This window comes from Carassius auratus, chromosome 3 (genome assembly GCF_003368295.1).
Source record: "Carassius auratus strain Wakin chromosome 3, ASM336829v1, whole genome shotgun sequence".
NCBI classification, from domain to species: Eukaryota; Metazoa; Chordata; class Actinopteri; order Cypriniformes; family Cyprinidae; genus Carassius; species Carassius auratus.
This window is the reverse complement of record NC_039245.1, coordinates 6308194-6323770: the sequence shown is the minus strand read 5'-3', so window position 1 is coordinate 6323770 and position 15577 is coordinate 6308194. Positions and strand designations below refer to the sequence as shown.

The following is a 15577-nucleotide window of genomic DNA, read 5'->3' as shown; positions in this document are numbered from 1 at the left end:
GTTGACTGGTAAGTTTACGACTTGTATGTGAATCAGCAGTCCTTGTTCTCTAAATCATTACTCCTTTTCCTTTTTACAGGAAAAACTTTGTGTTTTGTTTCAGAGTTTTAAATAAAATGAGCTTATGATCTGTCTATTGTTTTTGTATTTCTTTGCAGTAGAGTGCAGAGCTTCCTTTTAAATTTGTGCGGTCTAAAATTAATAAAAGCTGAGATAAAACTAATGACTTGCATTCGTTGTATATTTGGTCATACACATACATATATTAGTTCAAAGAAAAAAGTGAAAGAGAAGTTACATAAGTGCTTTAAATATTGTAATTTAAATGTCAGGGCTAGAAATATATCCAGAGAATGTAATCATTAAGGAAACTTCACTCACTAAGCATTAAAACACAAAAACAGACATATGTCTGCTGAACTTCCTGTGCATTGGGTGGAGCTCTCTGGAGATGAAGAGAGAGCAGTGATAGTAGTGAGTGTGTGCAGAACAAGCAATGATTTGAGGAGACGTGTAACTTGTCTTGGATATTTAAAAACATTTAATAAACTCAGAATGAGAGCCTGTTTATTCCTCTGGATTTTATGGGATCAGACTTTAGGTATGTCACTCTGAACAATTTGTGTGTGTGTTTGTGCTCTAGCTCTTTTCAATAAAGCTCTTGATAGAAGCTCAGTTCATTTTACTAGGAAAAAAAAAAAGTCAGAACCAGAATAGGTCACAAATCATTGTGTCAGGTATCTTAATTCAATTTTGTTTTAAAGGGAAAGTTCACCCAAAAATGAAAATTTGATGTTTATCTGCTTACCCCTAGGGCATCCACGATGTAGGTGACTTTTTTTTCTTCAGCAGAACACAAACAGAGATTTTTTTTTTTCTTTTTTACCGTTGCAGTCTGTCAGTCTTATAAAGTAAGTGGATGGGAATCACGACTAAAACGAAAAAAAAAAAAAAAAAACTATGTGTGAAGACACAAAACCATCGGTCTGTGCAAGAACCTTTAACAATTTTTTTTTTTTTTTAATTCTCTCTGATTTAGTTCTAGTTCTACTGAAGAAACGAAGTCATCTTGGATGTCATGGGGGTCAGCAGATAAACATCGCATTTACATTTTTATGTGAACTATCTTTTGCTATCATAACTAACTTTTTAAAATATTTTATCAAGACTTTTCAGCATCTGAAGATTTGCATTCCATCCAAAGGCTTGAGGGTGAATCTGTGGACATAGATTGTGTTGCAGAAGCAAGTAAACCCCGCCCAGCGCTTCTGCACCTGAGACGAAGGTTTGCTCCTTCAGAAAGTCTGTTGAACATCTCCGAAGATAACGTCGTGAGAGCAGATCCAGAGATTGAGGGACGAATCAGTATATCTGGACAGCTTAAGTTATTCACTGTTACTCTGACTCTTTCTCATTTAAGAGCCACAGACACGGGGCTTTATTTCTGTGATTTCTCAGGAAATCCATCAGATCCGCTCCCGGCGATCACCGCTCTCTTTCTGCTTGTAAAAGCGCCAGGTTGGTGGATGCGTTGATTTCAGACGCATGTAGGTCTAAAAGGCGTTCGTGACCTATATCACATTTTATTTTTTAATTAAAAATCAAGAAAGATTAGAAATCATACAATAAATACATTGCGATTACTATCCAATCCTCATTGATTAAAGACCATATAATATATGCTTTAATAAAAGAAGCACGCGTTCCGTAATGTTATCGATGCACTGACACCAAGAGGTGAAACCAAAACCAATTCAATAACAATAATTCTGTAGATCTGCTTATACTTGAATTCAGTTTGTTTCAAAATAGATGCACTCTGCACTGTTATTGAACTGACTTGAGCAAAATGACACTATTGTGTTAGAGCTGTCTTATTATGACCCCTTTCAGATTCTAGCTCAATATGTTTGGCTTTAGTGATGGAACAATAAGCTCAGATCTGACTCTGAGCTCATAATCTGTTTGTTTCAGGTGAGTCGTGCTCCTGTAGGAGGTATTCTCTGCTTATATATTCCATCACAGGAGGAGTGAGTCTGCTCTTACTCTCGGCCATCGCTGTCTTTGGGACACATTATGTAAGGTTCACCAACTACATTTAACATATAACAAACAATATATAATGTCATTCTTAATGTGAAAACACCCCTCTTACTTGTCCCCAGAAAAAGCCACAAGCTCAACCAGAGTGTCAAAGCACAGTTCCAATTTATGAAGACATGTCAAGTGTGAAAGGAAAAGGAAGCAGTCCTTGGATTTGTCCACCAGACCCTGAAACATCTGCTCCAGGGTGGAAGACTATGCTGGAAAACCTCTATGGATCCCCCAATCGGAAAAATGTGGAACAGCAACAGGAAAGGGAATTGTCATAAATTCAGCTTCGTTGTGAATTAAGCTATGCAGTGTATTCATTTGAAGGGTCATGCGCAAGTTAATAAGGAGTAGGAGCTTTTTCTATATATATATATATATATATATATATATATATCGTGATATGTTATAATTGTGTATGCTGAGCCTGGTAATCTCAGTCTGGTCTGTCCTCTGAAAAGTAGACAGTAGTAACATTTGTGGACTTGAACTTGAACTGTCTATTTGAAACAGCATACATTGAAACAGCTACCTTCTGATGTTCATTTATGTTTATTCCATGCTTAAATTAGTAGTAAATATTACATAACAATATTAATCACAAATGTTACATTTTAAAGAGTACAAATGTTCTGTCATCTCAGTTAATAAATGCATAATAACTAACAATTGCCTACATGATTGTAAACTACACTACAATTAAAGAATGTTAATAATATTAATAACCTAATGTATTTAGATAAAAAAAATTAAAAAAATATTCAAAAAGTTCTTTCTTTTACACAAAATGATCAAACTGGGCTGTAGTTCTTCCTTAAAATTGCATTTCCCAATTCTTCTTTACTCATTTAAAAGTAATTTAAGTAAAGCAGAGTGATACTTTCTGATAATTTATTATGGGCATTGTTTGTGTGTGATCCAAGTTGCTACACAAGTAATCTCGCACTACTAAAAAATGTTTTCACTCTATCAGAAGAATACAATGACAGGTTATTAAGCATTAGCCATATTCATCCTATAGCCCATAACACTGCAGGATACTGCCTCCCATCGGACCAAACCCAATGACCAAACCAAATGAACTGCAGCCAAGAACAAAAATGCAATTTATTGTTTGAAAGAAGCTCCATAGTTCAAAACATTTTTTTTTTTCGGTGCATGTCAACAATCACATTCTATGAGGAGAAAAAGAGAAAGAGAGAGAAAACGAAAACATTAAAAGCCGCAGACTTCTTAAAATCTCAGTACAGACACATTCCTCAACATTTAAAATCAAAAGGCAAAAGCAACCCAGTATCTCCAACCACACTTATCCCAGTAACACACACTCTCTCACACACACACTGAAAGTCATGGGCTACAAAAAAAATATAAAAATAAAAACCCCACAGTGCTTCAGAATGAGACGTTCATTGGTTTAGGAATACACAGCATGGTGATGTACTGTATGTAAGAAACATGAAAAATGGGAAATAAGATGGGGCCGGTGGGGGAGGGATACAACAGAGCAAATGAGCACAATAAAAGGACACCGAAAGAATACCTCTAATCCCAATGAGAGATGGGTCACAGAGGCACCCCCACCCCTTGTGCATAGATCATGATCCGTATAAACCAGCTTTCTTTCTCTTTCAAATCGATCAAGCTGATACAGGAACCGTGCCCCCCAACCCCACTTTTTGATTTCTCATTATGCAAAACCCACCACAAGAGACAGAATGACAAATAGGAAAGAAATAGTAATGCACAATGGTCCTGATTTTAACAGGAAGGGACCTCATGTTAGGAAAATACAATAAAGATTCAAACATACAGCATTTGTATGTTCTTTCACCATCTTTTGAACAATCAAAATCATTGATCATTTTGTTTAAAATGTAAAGCAATTTCAATATAGAGATTTATATATAAAGCACTCCATTTTTTAAAAGTTCATTAAGAGTTCATTATTTGGTAAATATGTAACTGCTACGGATTTAGAAACAAATGCATTTTCTTCTTCTGAAATCCATAACCTTCTTCAGTGCTTATGTTTTTTTTTTTCCTCCTGTTATCCACTTTCTCTAAAAATGAATATTAAATGGCGTGGAGTTGGTACTCTGGAACCCTTGCCTTCCTGAGACATGATCCACTTTTTTGTGTGTGCAAGATAGTGAACATTTGTCTTCTTTCTTTTTTTTTTTCTTTTTTCAACAAGAGGATTTTTTTTTTTTTTTGCTTCCAAAAAACAATACAAATAAAATAAAATTCAGGCTTTGATAATCTATGAAAGTAACATTGCCAACATAAATAAAAAAAACAAAAACATGACAACACTGATCAATCCCAGAGTTCTGCAAGTAGCACAATAATCTTCATTCCGTAAAGTGTTCTTGTTATTCATTTGATGGAAGTATATGTCCTTCAGGATTTTTCTCTTCTCATGACAATCCCATTAAAGAATTTACTTTCCTTGAACTTCAGAAAATCTTGAAATGCTTGTAAACTGTTGGTGGCCTTGCACAAATAAGAAAGTGAACAAAAACTAGAACAGATATAAACATTATCGACCCCCCCCCAAAAAAAAAAAAAAAAGGTAGGCACCTCTGAAATGAGTCTTGTGAGAAACTCTTCTTCAGATGTCTATCCAGCTCATCATGGTGTAACATGGGGGGTTACAAGTCCCTCTAAATCAATCTATGGCCACAATTCTTCTTCTTCTTCTTCTTCTTCTTCAAAAAATAAAATAAATCCCCACATTTCATATATCATTTTTTTTTGTATTTTCTTTTTTTCCGATTATACATCTGAAAAACAAAATGGTGCAATACTCAAAATAATAAATTTCTTTATCATGGATTATTCCACAATAAAAGCCACTAACAGGTAGATAATAGTACAGATAAAACAACAACAACAACAAAAAAACATGTTTGTTATTTTTCTTAATAAGTCCTTGAGTAAACATTAACACATGAATTGTCACCTCGTCCCCTTAGTACTTTAATATCATGTACGATTAGCTGAATGAGGGGAAGCAGACACTCAGTGCAACTCTAATAACAAAGCTAATAACAAATACCATAACAATACTCATCCGAATATATTTTTGACTAGCAAACCAAAGAAAGACAAACAAAGAAAAAAAAAACTTAGATGCTGAAATTGAAGCATACATTGGTTTGAACGCACTCACACAGGCAAATGAACGCATTCATCCGTCATACAGTACACGCAATCTTGTGCAAACACTCACATACAACCCATGTCACTTTGCGTTTTTTTTCTTCTTTTTTTTTTCAGTTTGAACTGATGTTTATCAAAAAGCTTGGAAGTGTATGAATGACAAAACTATTACAAAAAAATGTTTCACATTACATTATTGGCGCTTCTTTTGATTCAAGTATTTGTGTTTTTTCATTTGTATAATTTTGATATGTTTATGCTTTTTATCATCTAGGTAAATTTAATGGAGAGAAGGAAACAGGGTTACTCGGGCCTGAAAACCCAAGTCAAGGTAAATAAACAAAAAGGGAACCAGTTATATACACACACAGGATTTCAGTTGTAATGTATATAAACCAGCAAGTGCATATTCTAGCCAGGACCCTAAGAAAGAGGATTCCTGTTTCTTAGAGCTTCTCTCCACCCAGGCCCTGTTATTTTGTACGGTCGAAGCAGCCTTCTTATTTAAACAAAGTTGCATCTGAGCTGGGGTACATTAGTCCTATAGATAAGTATATGCCCACAGTGGAGGACCGGGCACTTGTTGGCTAGCTAGCTTGTCTGCCAGGCAATCCTCGGGATTTTACACACGGTTTGGACGTTTGTTTTTCATGGTCTCGAGTACAGCTTAGACAAAAGGCAGTTAAAAATATATATCTTCAAAAACAGGCAATAGTGATTGTTACTAGTGTCACTCGAGTGTAAAATAAAAAAAAACACAAAAAAAAAGACTTCTAGAAAGGCCTTTTCCCCTTTTAAGACTTGGTATCAACTGTCATGTGCCCCAGGCCTCCTGATACAATAGGTCCATATATGGACCTGGACCTGTTTTAAAAAAATGGAAATAAAATAAAAAATAATCTGCACCATTCCCCTGCTATCGGGTCAGGACAGAATCTAATACCATCAGTACAGCAACCCCAGAGTCATCCGTCTGCCACATCAGGGCATCCAAGGCTTGCAGAGAGAAGCACTTCAGTCAAGAGTGTACTACAGAATTAAAGTTTCCTTTTTTCAACAATATTAATATTAATCAGACAAAAACCTTTTTTGGTTTAAAAAAAAACATGTACCCAAATGTGAACCATATACAGTGCACCTAACCATTCTGGATTCCCTGTTTAATTGTCAGCAGTCCTCCTAGATGAAAAGGTGCTACCTGTCTGTCTTGGTGCCAACCTGCATTCTACCTCTCCATCTCCATGTGCTCTTTACACAACCAAACATTAAAACAAATGCCAAGAAATAAGAAGTTCCACTCTGACAGATTCACGTCTAGGTTAAATCTATGATTGAGAATAGTTACATTAGGTTCTCCGAGTCCACTCACCCACCAATTTACGTCTTTAAAGCCACATCGGATAATGCAATAACACCCTCCTTGTAAAAATAGGATAAAACAGTTTGGGGCTCTCTGAGGCTGCCCTGAGACTGCATGTACATAATGTAAGAGATCATTCAGAGAGTAAACAGTGAGGGCCTGGTCACCGTTTCTTACTTTAGGCCACACTGTAAGGAAGCTGCCTTCTCACAATCACCTGGTGAGCTGAAGAGTGGACTTGGAGAGAACTACAGATTGAAGGCTGTGAACTGCACCTCTCGGTCGGTCTTTGCATAGAAGTGGAGAACCGAAGTCTCCGTTATCATTTGCTTTTATTACTGTGAGAAGTGGCGACCAGGTAAAGTAGTGTACTCTGCCTGCCCTTTGTGGTAAGCACCAGTGTGAGTGTGTGGCCCATCGGAGTGGAGGAAAGTGCAGAGGAGAGGCAGAAGACAAACTGAGCACCATCGACCTTACTCTTCGGTTTTGCCACTACGTGCGCTCCATCCTTAAAACAACCCTCGGTATCAATCGCCGCCACCGTTAACGCTGAGGTGTGCCTCTTAATCAGAGTGTTTCTGCATATGCGCAGCAAGAGGGGCTGGTGAGAGCAGCTACCATAGAGACCACTGCATTGACACACACAAATCGAAAAACAATAAAGCGTAAAATAACGATATAACATCAAGAACAGCAACTTCGATAACAACAGCAATGTTGACAAAAAAAAAAAAAGGCAATTCCAGAAGGGAAAAACCCAAATCGATCATATAAAAAGTACATAAAACGCACCTGTCCACTTCCAGCTAAAGTGATCTTTGCATGAGAGGGAAAAAGAGAGTCTGTGAGAGTGAAGTTGAGACGAGGTCGAGTGCTGGCGCAGTAGTAGTACGTACTGATTGGCCAGGTCTGAAGGAGCCACTGCTCCGGCCCAGGCGTTCTGGCCTGGCACAGCGGGTCAAAAGTCAGAGTGTGGGCACCCGAGGCACCACAGCAGATAGGCACTCAATGGCCACACTTATCATACAGGTAGGCGGGGCCTCCAGGGCAGGGGGCCCCGTAGAATCCATTAGAAACATTACAACACGTCTAGCATCTCCAGACAAAAAGGCTAATGATTTTGGAGTACTGTAACAGTGATATTTACTTTGATATATATCATCTTAAAGAAAACAAAAACACATGAATGCTTCAGTCTCGGTGCGGCATTGTTGTTTTTTCAGACATCCCTTCAATTTTGCTACCATTTTCGAAATGTCGGACTTCAAAGTCGAAAGACCATGGAAAGACGAAGAAGAAAGGAAACGGCAAAATCCGTTTAGAGTTCAAAAAGGAGCACGGAGGAGACGTTCGGTAGATTGCTTTTTGTCAGTTTCACGAGTCCATTTGTAATTGGTTGGCATTGAAGTCGGAGCTTGGCGCTCTTGCTAAGTGCTATGAAGAAACCAACGCCTTCTTTGTTCCATACTTTTGTACCAAATACTACAACAACGAGAGAAAAAAAAATGCATTTTGTCTACGGGGTTAGAAGAAACACCTCTTATTTGGTTTGAAGCCCCTGTAGTCACACTTGTCCTTGAGTGTGTAGAGGAAGTGCTTGTGAATGTTTCATCACCATGGGCTTACACACTGAGAGAGTCCTCTTCTGTTCAATCCCACACTTGGTGGACATGGCAGGAGACAAGTCTTTGATCCCCCCACCGTTTCACCGGCAAAAAAGCACTACGTAAAGATGGACGGAAGAGTCTGTGGCATATATTGCACTTCAGACGAACGAAAATGAGGGCTTATGAAAATAAAGCGTGAACAGAAAGTAGTCCATTTGAAAGTGTTTCCTATAAATTGTTTCGTGAGCAGTGGTTAATATATACCTCAGCTGTCCACATGTCCTCTCGGTTTAAGAATAAAAGCCTCAAATGTGCAGAAGCGTCAGATAACTGTCCGTGCTTTCGAGAGTTATGAGGACAGATGGCAACCGAGGGAAACAGGAAGTACGAATGCAAGTATTCTGTGGCTGAGATCGAAAACCATGACAGTTCTGGCTCAGAAATGAGAAAATGTGCAATTCTTAAGAGGAGTTTCTTCCGAGTACAAATGGAGTGGGACTGATCAGCAGTTAAGGCTAAAGTTTAGTGCTGTTCATTAATCCAAACGATCCACAAACTGGAAAAAAAGCCATGGATCCAGTCTAAAAGACAGGAGTAGGGGAAGCCGGTTTGGAATGATGCACGTTTCTTCAGGGAGTGAGCGATATGCTGTGATTGGGCTGACAGGATGTGCTCGTGCCAGAGAAACTTGTAAAAAAATGGCAGCTTGTCTCATCAGTTCGTAGTAAAATACACTTTCACACTGGTATCACTTATTAGAGGAAAGCCTCGGTAAAGGTTCTCTTTTAGTCCTGGTTCTTCGTAAGAAGTCTATAGAATACTGAAACCCAAGCCTATGATCAAAATAACACAAATAAGAAGAGGAAGAAGGTCAGCAGCCTCTAAGCAAGTGTGGCCTCAGCCTCCTGACGTTGATTATCGCCAAATGATTTGCTTGGTTTTTGCTCGTTAAGTTTCATATTTTCCTGCGGTTAGGGGGTTTGACATGGTCACATGGACTCTCCGCTCAGCAGGTCTCCAGGGAGCAGCGTATTGATTGGGGTGGGGCTGCCCACCACTCGGCCGTCCTCGGCACTGGGCGGCCCCCACAGGCTGGAGTACTGTGGTACACCCCCCCACAGCAGCTCGTTGCTCGCCTTTCCACCGGACCCCGTCCCGCCCGCTCCTCCTCCTCCAAGACCGCTGCTGTTCCAGTGGCCGATGGGGTGTGTGGCCCCCGTCCCTCCGCCCCCCAGCCGTGTTTGATTGGTGCCGGGGTTGGCCTGCCAGCTGGTGGTGGGCGTGAGGGACTGACCCTGTGCAAAGAAGCGGTTTACCTCCTCTTCTCCAGCAAACTCTGCCAGTATAGTGGTGTTTCCCAGAACACACCTGAAAAGCAGATATTTAGAGAAAGGAAACGGATATCTGTGATGATATAGCGAAGATTTATTCTGTAAGACGACGACAATAGTAAAACATTCAACGTACATGTGTAGGGACTTCTGGGCTTTGGCAGCCTCCTCTTTAGAACTGTAGCGCACCACAGCATTGCCCTGCGTCAGGTTGAGATGGAATGTGATGAGCGGGCCGTGTTGCATGCACAGTGTTCGCAGTGTTGAACCATCAATCTACATGTCACAGAACAGAAAGAGGGTCATATAACACTGCACACAATTAACCCAGAAATTTGAAGTCAGTGAACATAACAGTAGTCACAAGGATACCTGCGGTGTGAGGTTTCTCAGAACCAACCAGCTAGTGCTCCTGCTGGAGCTGTCTGTGCTCCATGTGGTACCTACTTAGAGAAAGAAAGAATTCTTTAATGCTGTGATTAACTTTTATAAGACAGTCCATTATATGTTATAACATTATTACAACATAGTCTAAGCATTAAAGTACCATGAGCACTACTGTTCAAAAACATATATATTTTTAAAATGAAACTAATGAAATTGATTAAAAGTGCCAGTTGAGACATTTGTAATGCTACAAAAGATTATTATTATTAAAAATAAAAGTTATTTTGAACTATTCCGCAAATAATTCAACACTGAAGCGAAAATGTAATTTTCCAATCACAGGAATAAATTGCATTTTTAAATATATTGAAATAAAATGTAATTTTAAACTACAATAACTTTTCGCAATGCTACTGTCTTTACTGTATTTTTGATTAAAAAAATGCAGCCTGGCTGAGCATGAAAAACCGGACCCAAAGCTTTTCAGGTATTATAAATTGTTTCATATGTGTAAGGTCACCTCTTTAAACATTTGCTTTTATTAAAATATTTAGACAAGATAGCATAGAGTTTAGTATCATCCTAAACCTGAACAGCTCATCAGTTTTGAGCACAATTTTAATATTGGTTCATCATTTTCTGCCATGATGCTTGACAACCTCTACGATAGTATGGAAAATAACTATGTTAACTTTTTAATATTTCAACATCACATTTGTATACAAAATAGTCTGGCAAAAAATTGTGCTTCAGTTAAATCTCATGAAAGTGTTATCAAGCGACAACGTGGGAATGTTGACTAACATGACATATGCGAGACCACAAAACAGTAAGTTCGCTCAGAATTCTAATCCTTACCCCCACATTTTGACTAGCGTTTACACCCACATAAAAGAATCAAATGACAATTCAACTTCTGTTTCAATACATCCACACCTTTGCCTGAGAATAGCTGCACAAACACATCCACCTGGAATTTAATTTACCACATAGGATGTATGATGCGATGACAAATTCAAGTGCACAGATTCACCTAATAAATTATTAATTAGTTAAGTTACATAATCTATAATTTGAATAAGAACAATACCAATGAGCTTCAGGAAGTAAAAAAAATGTATTCAAATACATCATAGATCAGATTTTTTTTTAAGGAAACGGGCAGACTAGAATACGTGGTAAGTAAACAATACACGATAGAAATGGCAAAACAACAATTATATAATTTATCCAAAGTCTGAACATTTATGGGTAGGCCAAAACATCTGAATATGATATCTGGATCGCTGTCAGATGCTGAGCCGACCCAGCCACCATCAGACTCTCCATCACTCATGGTATTTAAAGCTTCTAATACCTCTTTCATAAATTGCATTCTTTTACTCATTGGGTCTTTATTTATGAAAAAGATAACGGCTAATTCAGTGAGTGAAAGGCATTGCCTAGCAATGTACAATGTTAAAAACTTAAGACAGGGTGAAAATACAGGCATTGTATAGTGGGATAAATTTGACCCCCTGGCGCTTATAGGCATAAATGTCCTTTTTGATCTAATTTTGTCAAAAACAATTTTTAACATCAGGGGACTGTAAATTACACAATTTTAGTAAAAGTCAATGAAAATCTGTTATGTACATTTGAAAAATGTTAAACAATTTTTTTTACCCCATGGCAGCGTTAAACTGCTCCTTTTATGCACACACCTGGAGAGTAGGAGCTGCCCCAACCAGCCACCAGGCCCAGGGTGTTTCCGCCCCACGTGGACGAGGGCTTGGTGTTGGTCAAACCTGGGGGTGGCCGTGTGGGAGCTGTTGTGTTCCGGGGTCCTTGTGGGACTTTCCAAAGCTCATGAGAGAGAGAAGCCTGGGTGTGCGAGATGGGCCCCGGAGACCAACTGGACTTCATGTCAGACAGCTTCCCTGTAGATCAGAGATATAAATGTGTGAACTCTGAAAGAGTATGCTAAATGACATCTTACTTCCTGCTTCAAATCCTGTGCACCTCAGAATTAGACAAACTAAGTGGTGAAAGGTGTTCTCACAGCAGTCACAGTCACTGAGGTGCCACCGCAAACAGGCCCATGTGTTATATTGTAAGAGTTCATTTCTCACAAAATTAAAGAGTGCCTTCTCAGCACTTCCACCTCACAAAAATCACAGATAGCCGGTGACCATGCTGCACAAAGGGACAGTGTGACTAACACCACTGAGGGGATGTACAGATGAATGTAGGCAGGACAGAACTCTCTACGGGGGAAAGGGCCACACTTGAGTTGGATGCACTAGATACACAGGAATGTGACCACCGTTTTAGGGCCCCATGCTAGGTTGAACAAGTGGTAAGAAAAGAGTTTGATGAGCAGGACTGAGGGCAGGAAGGGGATTCTGGGAGTTGTACCTGTGCTGGCTGCCTCATGGGAGGACAGACTGAAAGAGCTAGTGACTGGCCAATCGCTGGAGGGAGGCAGAGCCTCACCCTGTGAGGAAGTTGGGGTGGAACCTACGATATGTCCCGAACAAAGCAGGCAATAATTCAAAGTTGAAATCAGAAAAATAATGTACGCAGAAAATACAAAAAGAAAATACCAACGCAATCTTAGTGGCTGTGATATGTGAAAAACATTTAGACATTTTACATAAAAACAGCACTGCAATACCTTTAACTAGACATGGTGTTATGGGATTTATTCAGGCTTTGTGCTTTCAGTGACAGATACTTCACTGATAGATTGATGTTGTTTGTTTACCTCCACTCCTGTCTCTTAGCAGGTAGCGGTTCACATCCTGAATGTTGGTATTGATGGTGGGCCCACTGGGAACACTCCCTGGGGTAACATTGGGGTCCGTCTCAGGGTCAATATTCTGCAGTCCTTTCCAGGGCACTCCTGGACAAAACTCTGAGGGATTTCATACCAATCAGATCAAGCATGACACAATGTCTATCAATACATATACTATTTGGTACACTTAATGTGAGATTGTCTTTGCATTATAACACATTTATCCAATCTAGGGATTCCAGAACAGCTGTAACTGTTATATTACAAAATATTTACTTAAAGCCCCATTGAGATTTAATTTTTTTTTTTGTTTAATAATTTAACAACTTATTTGTATGTTCACGGTTCTCTGATGTCGGTTAATGATCACATGGCATGCACGTAAACCTATAAATTTCAGCTCTTTTTTAGTTTCATTTGGATTGTTTTTATATTAAAATTATTTTTATTTATTTATAATTTTTATGATTTCAAAATGTTTTTTATATCCTGCAAAACCGATTCAATCAATTGCATTTATAAAAAAAAAAAAGTAAAATAAGAGAAAAATAAAAAATATTGCATTATTTTCTTTATTTAAAATGATCAAATAAAAAAATATATTCAAAAAATAAAATATTTCAGTAATTTATGGTTTTCCAAAGTTGTTAGTTTATCAAACAGTGGATTATGTCCATAGTTAATGTGGTGAATTACACCTGTAGTTACTCTGCTAGACAAAAAAAATCTGAAAAATCTATTTATTTTTTCCAGATGCAACTTGGTTTAATGTTGTTGAGATCTAGTGTAATGTCATTCAGTGGTTTAGAAGTGTGACCTAACTGTCCAAAAGTATCCAACTAATTTTAAATCTGCTTAATCCTTCATAATCTTACAAATCCAGAGAGATATTAGAGAGGCCAGTTAGTCACCTGGAGGCCAGCTGGCATTGGTCCCATTGGAGAGCTTGTCATTTGTGTTCTTTCCCTGACCCCAGCTATCATGAGGTAACAGGGAGCTGTTAGGAGACTCGGAGCTGGGAAGCAGATTGTAGGGATTGTAGGAGTCATCCAGCGTGGGTTTACCTGGGGGACCCAGACTGGGGCCTGCAGAGATGGCACCTGTGTAATATTGGTGATATGGAATATCATTACTATCAAGTCTGATATTAACTACTATGCTACTTGCCACATATAAGTGTTCATTTTGCCAGCTATTTTTAATTCAGCCTTAGTCCTGTGTCAAATGTAACTTTTAGCTTTTATCACATTTAGTCAACTTATTCTGTTTTAGTTTTAGTCGACATACAGGTTTCACAGACCACATATAAAACTAGTCCCAGATTAAAATTTAAATCTGAGCTGTTTCAACTCAAAGAAACATGCACTGGCTTATCTTAAAACATATCAGTGCCTTTGTTTTGTCTTAAGATGCACACTAGTAATTTTTTCTAAGGCATTTTTATAAAAATTACTTAAATGTCCTAAGTGAACTATGGCCTAATCGTGGTTTAGGCTAAGCCCGGTCTATGAAACCGGAATGTTTTAGAATTTTAGTCTAGTTTTAGTCAGTGGAATCTTAATTTTTGTCATATTTTCATCTTACTGTATAATGGTTAAATATATATATAGCTCAATTTTAATTGCAATGACTGTTGTCATATGGGAAATGTATTTTTACATTTCATCAGAGGTTACTCTTTCACCAATATGCACAAATCAGTGTAATAACGACTCGTATGCATGGTTTATTTTAACTCATCTAGTGTACAGATTTATAACAGGATATATATTAGAGGCTAAATAAACACCAAAGACTTTAGATATATACTCGCCCTGTTTACTTTATGATATCTGGTGTAACAAAAACCTACTCTCAAATATTATAACAGAGAAATTCCCGATAGTAATTCCAAATTGCATTAATGTTATTCTCTTAAAACAATGGAAAAAAGACAATGCAGTTGCGATCCATGACAGAACACTGAATGACTTTCCTTTAAGCAGAATACCTCAAATGGATATCGCTGAACTCCAGCTTCCTTGTACAGTACTGTATGTGAGTGTTTTCAGATCACAGTGCCTCCGCAGAGAGTGTGTGTGTGTGTGTGAATGGTTGCCAGATTGCATTAAGCAAAAAGCTGGGCAGAGTACATATCCGCTTAACAGAAAAGGTCTGATTGGGCTATTTGAGCTCTTGATATCTGGCAACCGCAAACATGAACACCCACAGAATAGAGTCTTGTACAGCAGTCTGAACTGTTTTGGCTCCAAAGTTTTCAACAAAAATAAAAAGGTTTTGGTAAAGTTTTTGTTCTTTTAACAACATTTTAGTCTAGTCATTTTTCGCCAACAAAATATTGCATGCTCATTTAGTCTCCGTTATCATTTAACCTTATTATATTCTCCTTTTCGTCAGGGGGGGAAAAAAGTGTCAGTTTTTGCTAACAAAATTAACACTATATATACCACATATTCACAATATGCATACTGATATCTATAATAATAATAATGATGATGTGTACCATGCTTGCTGAAGTTGGGCTCCATAGGAGAGGAGCAGCCAGAGAGGTTCTCCATGGAGATTGGGTGTGTCCACTGTGACAGGCGCGACTGAGGCTGAGGAGAGTCCTTCATGGACAGGCCACCCACTTCCATGCAGTTTACATTCATGTTATGGTTCAATCCAGCTACAGATAAGCACACATGCAAGAATCAGCGGGGTTGAATTTAGGGTGAACTGGATTGTGAGAGAAAATAGCTTCCCAAAGATTCCCATGATTTTTTGAATCATTTGTTACTGAATAAGGGCTTTTAAAAATCAGTATTATTCAGACATATTTTCCAATGCATCATTGGACTCATTGAAATTGGGAATC

General features: G+C 38.3%; 1 protein-coding gene across 7 annotated transcripts in view; it reads right to left on the bottom strand.

Moving 5' to 3' along the window:
* Positions 1–4141: 4141 nt before the first annotated feature.
* Positions 4142–15577, bottom strand: part of LOC113045065 (trinucleotide repeat-containing gene 6C protein-like) — a 56301-nt gene continuing 44865 nt past the window's right edge. For 3 of the 7 annotated variants that reach the window (XM_026205208.1, XM_026205243.1, XM_026205250.1), the window contains 8 exons: positions 15224–15388; positions 13632–13820; positions 12688–12837; positions 12339–12440; positions 11645–11860; positions 9927–10000; positions 9691–9830; positions 9213–9591 (listed from right to left, as the gene is read on the bottom strand). In XM_026205208.1, coding sequence (XP_026060993.1) covers positions 9213–9591; positions 9691–9830; positions 9927–10000; positions 11645–11860; positions 12339–12440; positions 12688–12837; positions 13632–13820; positions 15224–15388 — 1415 coding nt within the window. Of the gene's footprint in view, positions 9592–9690; positions 9831–9926; positions 10001–11644; positions 11861–12338; positions 12441–12687; positions 12838–13631; positions 13821–15223; positions 15389–15577 lie in introns of all 7 variants that reach the window. The other 4 variants (XM_026205201.1, XM_026205215.1, XM_026205224.1 and 1 more) reach the window with 4 other exon arrangements.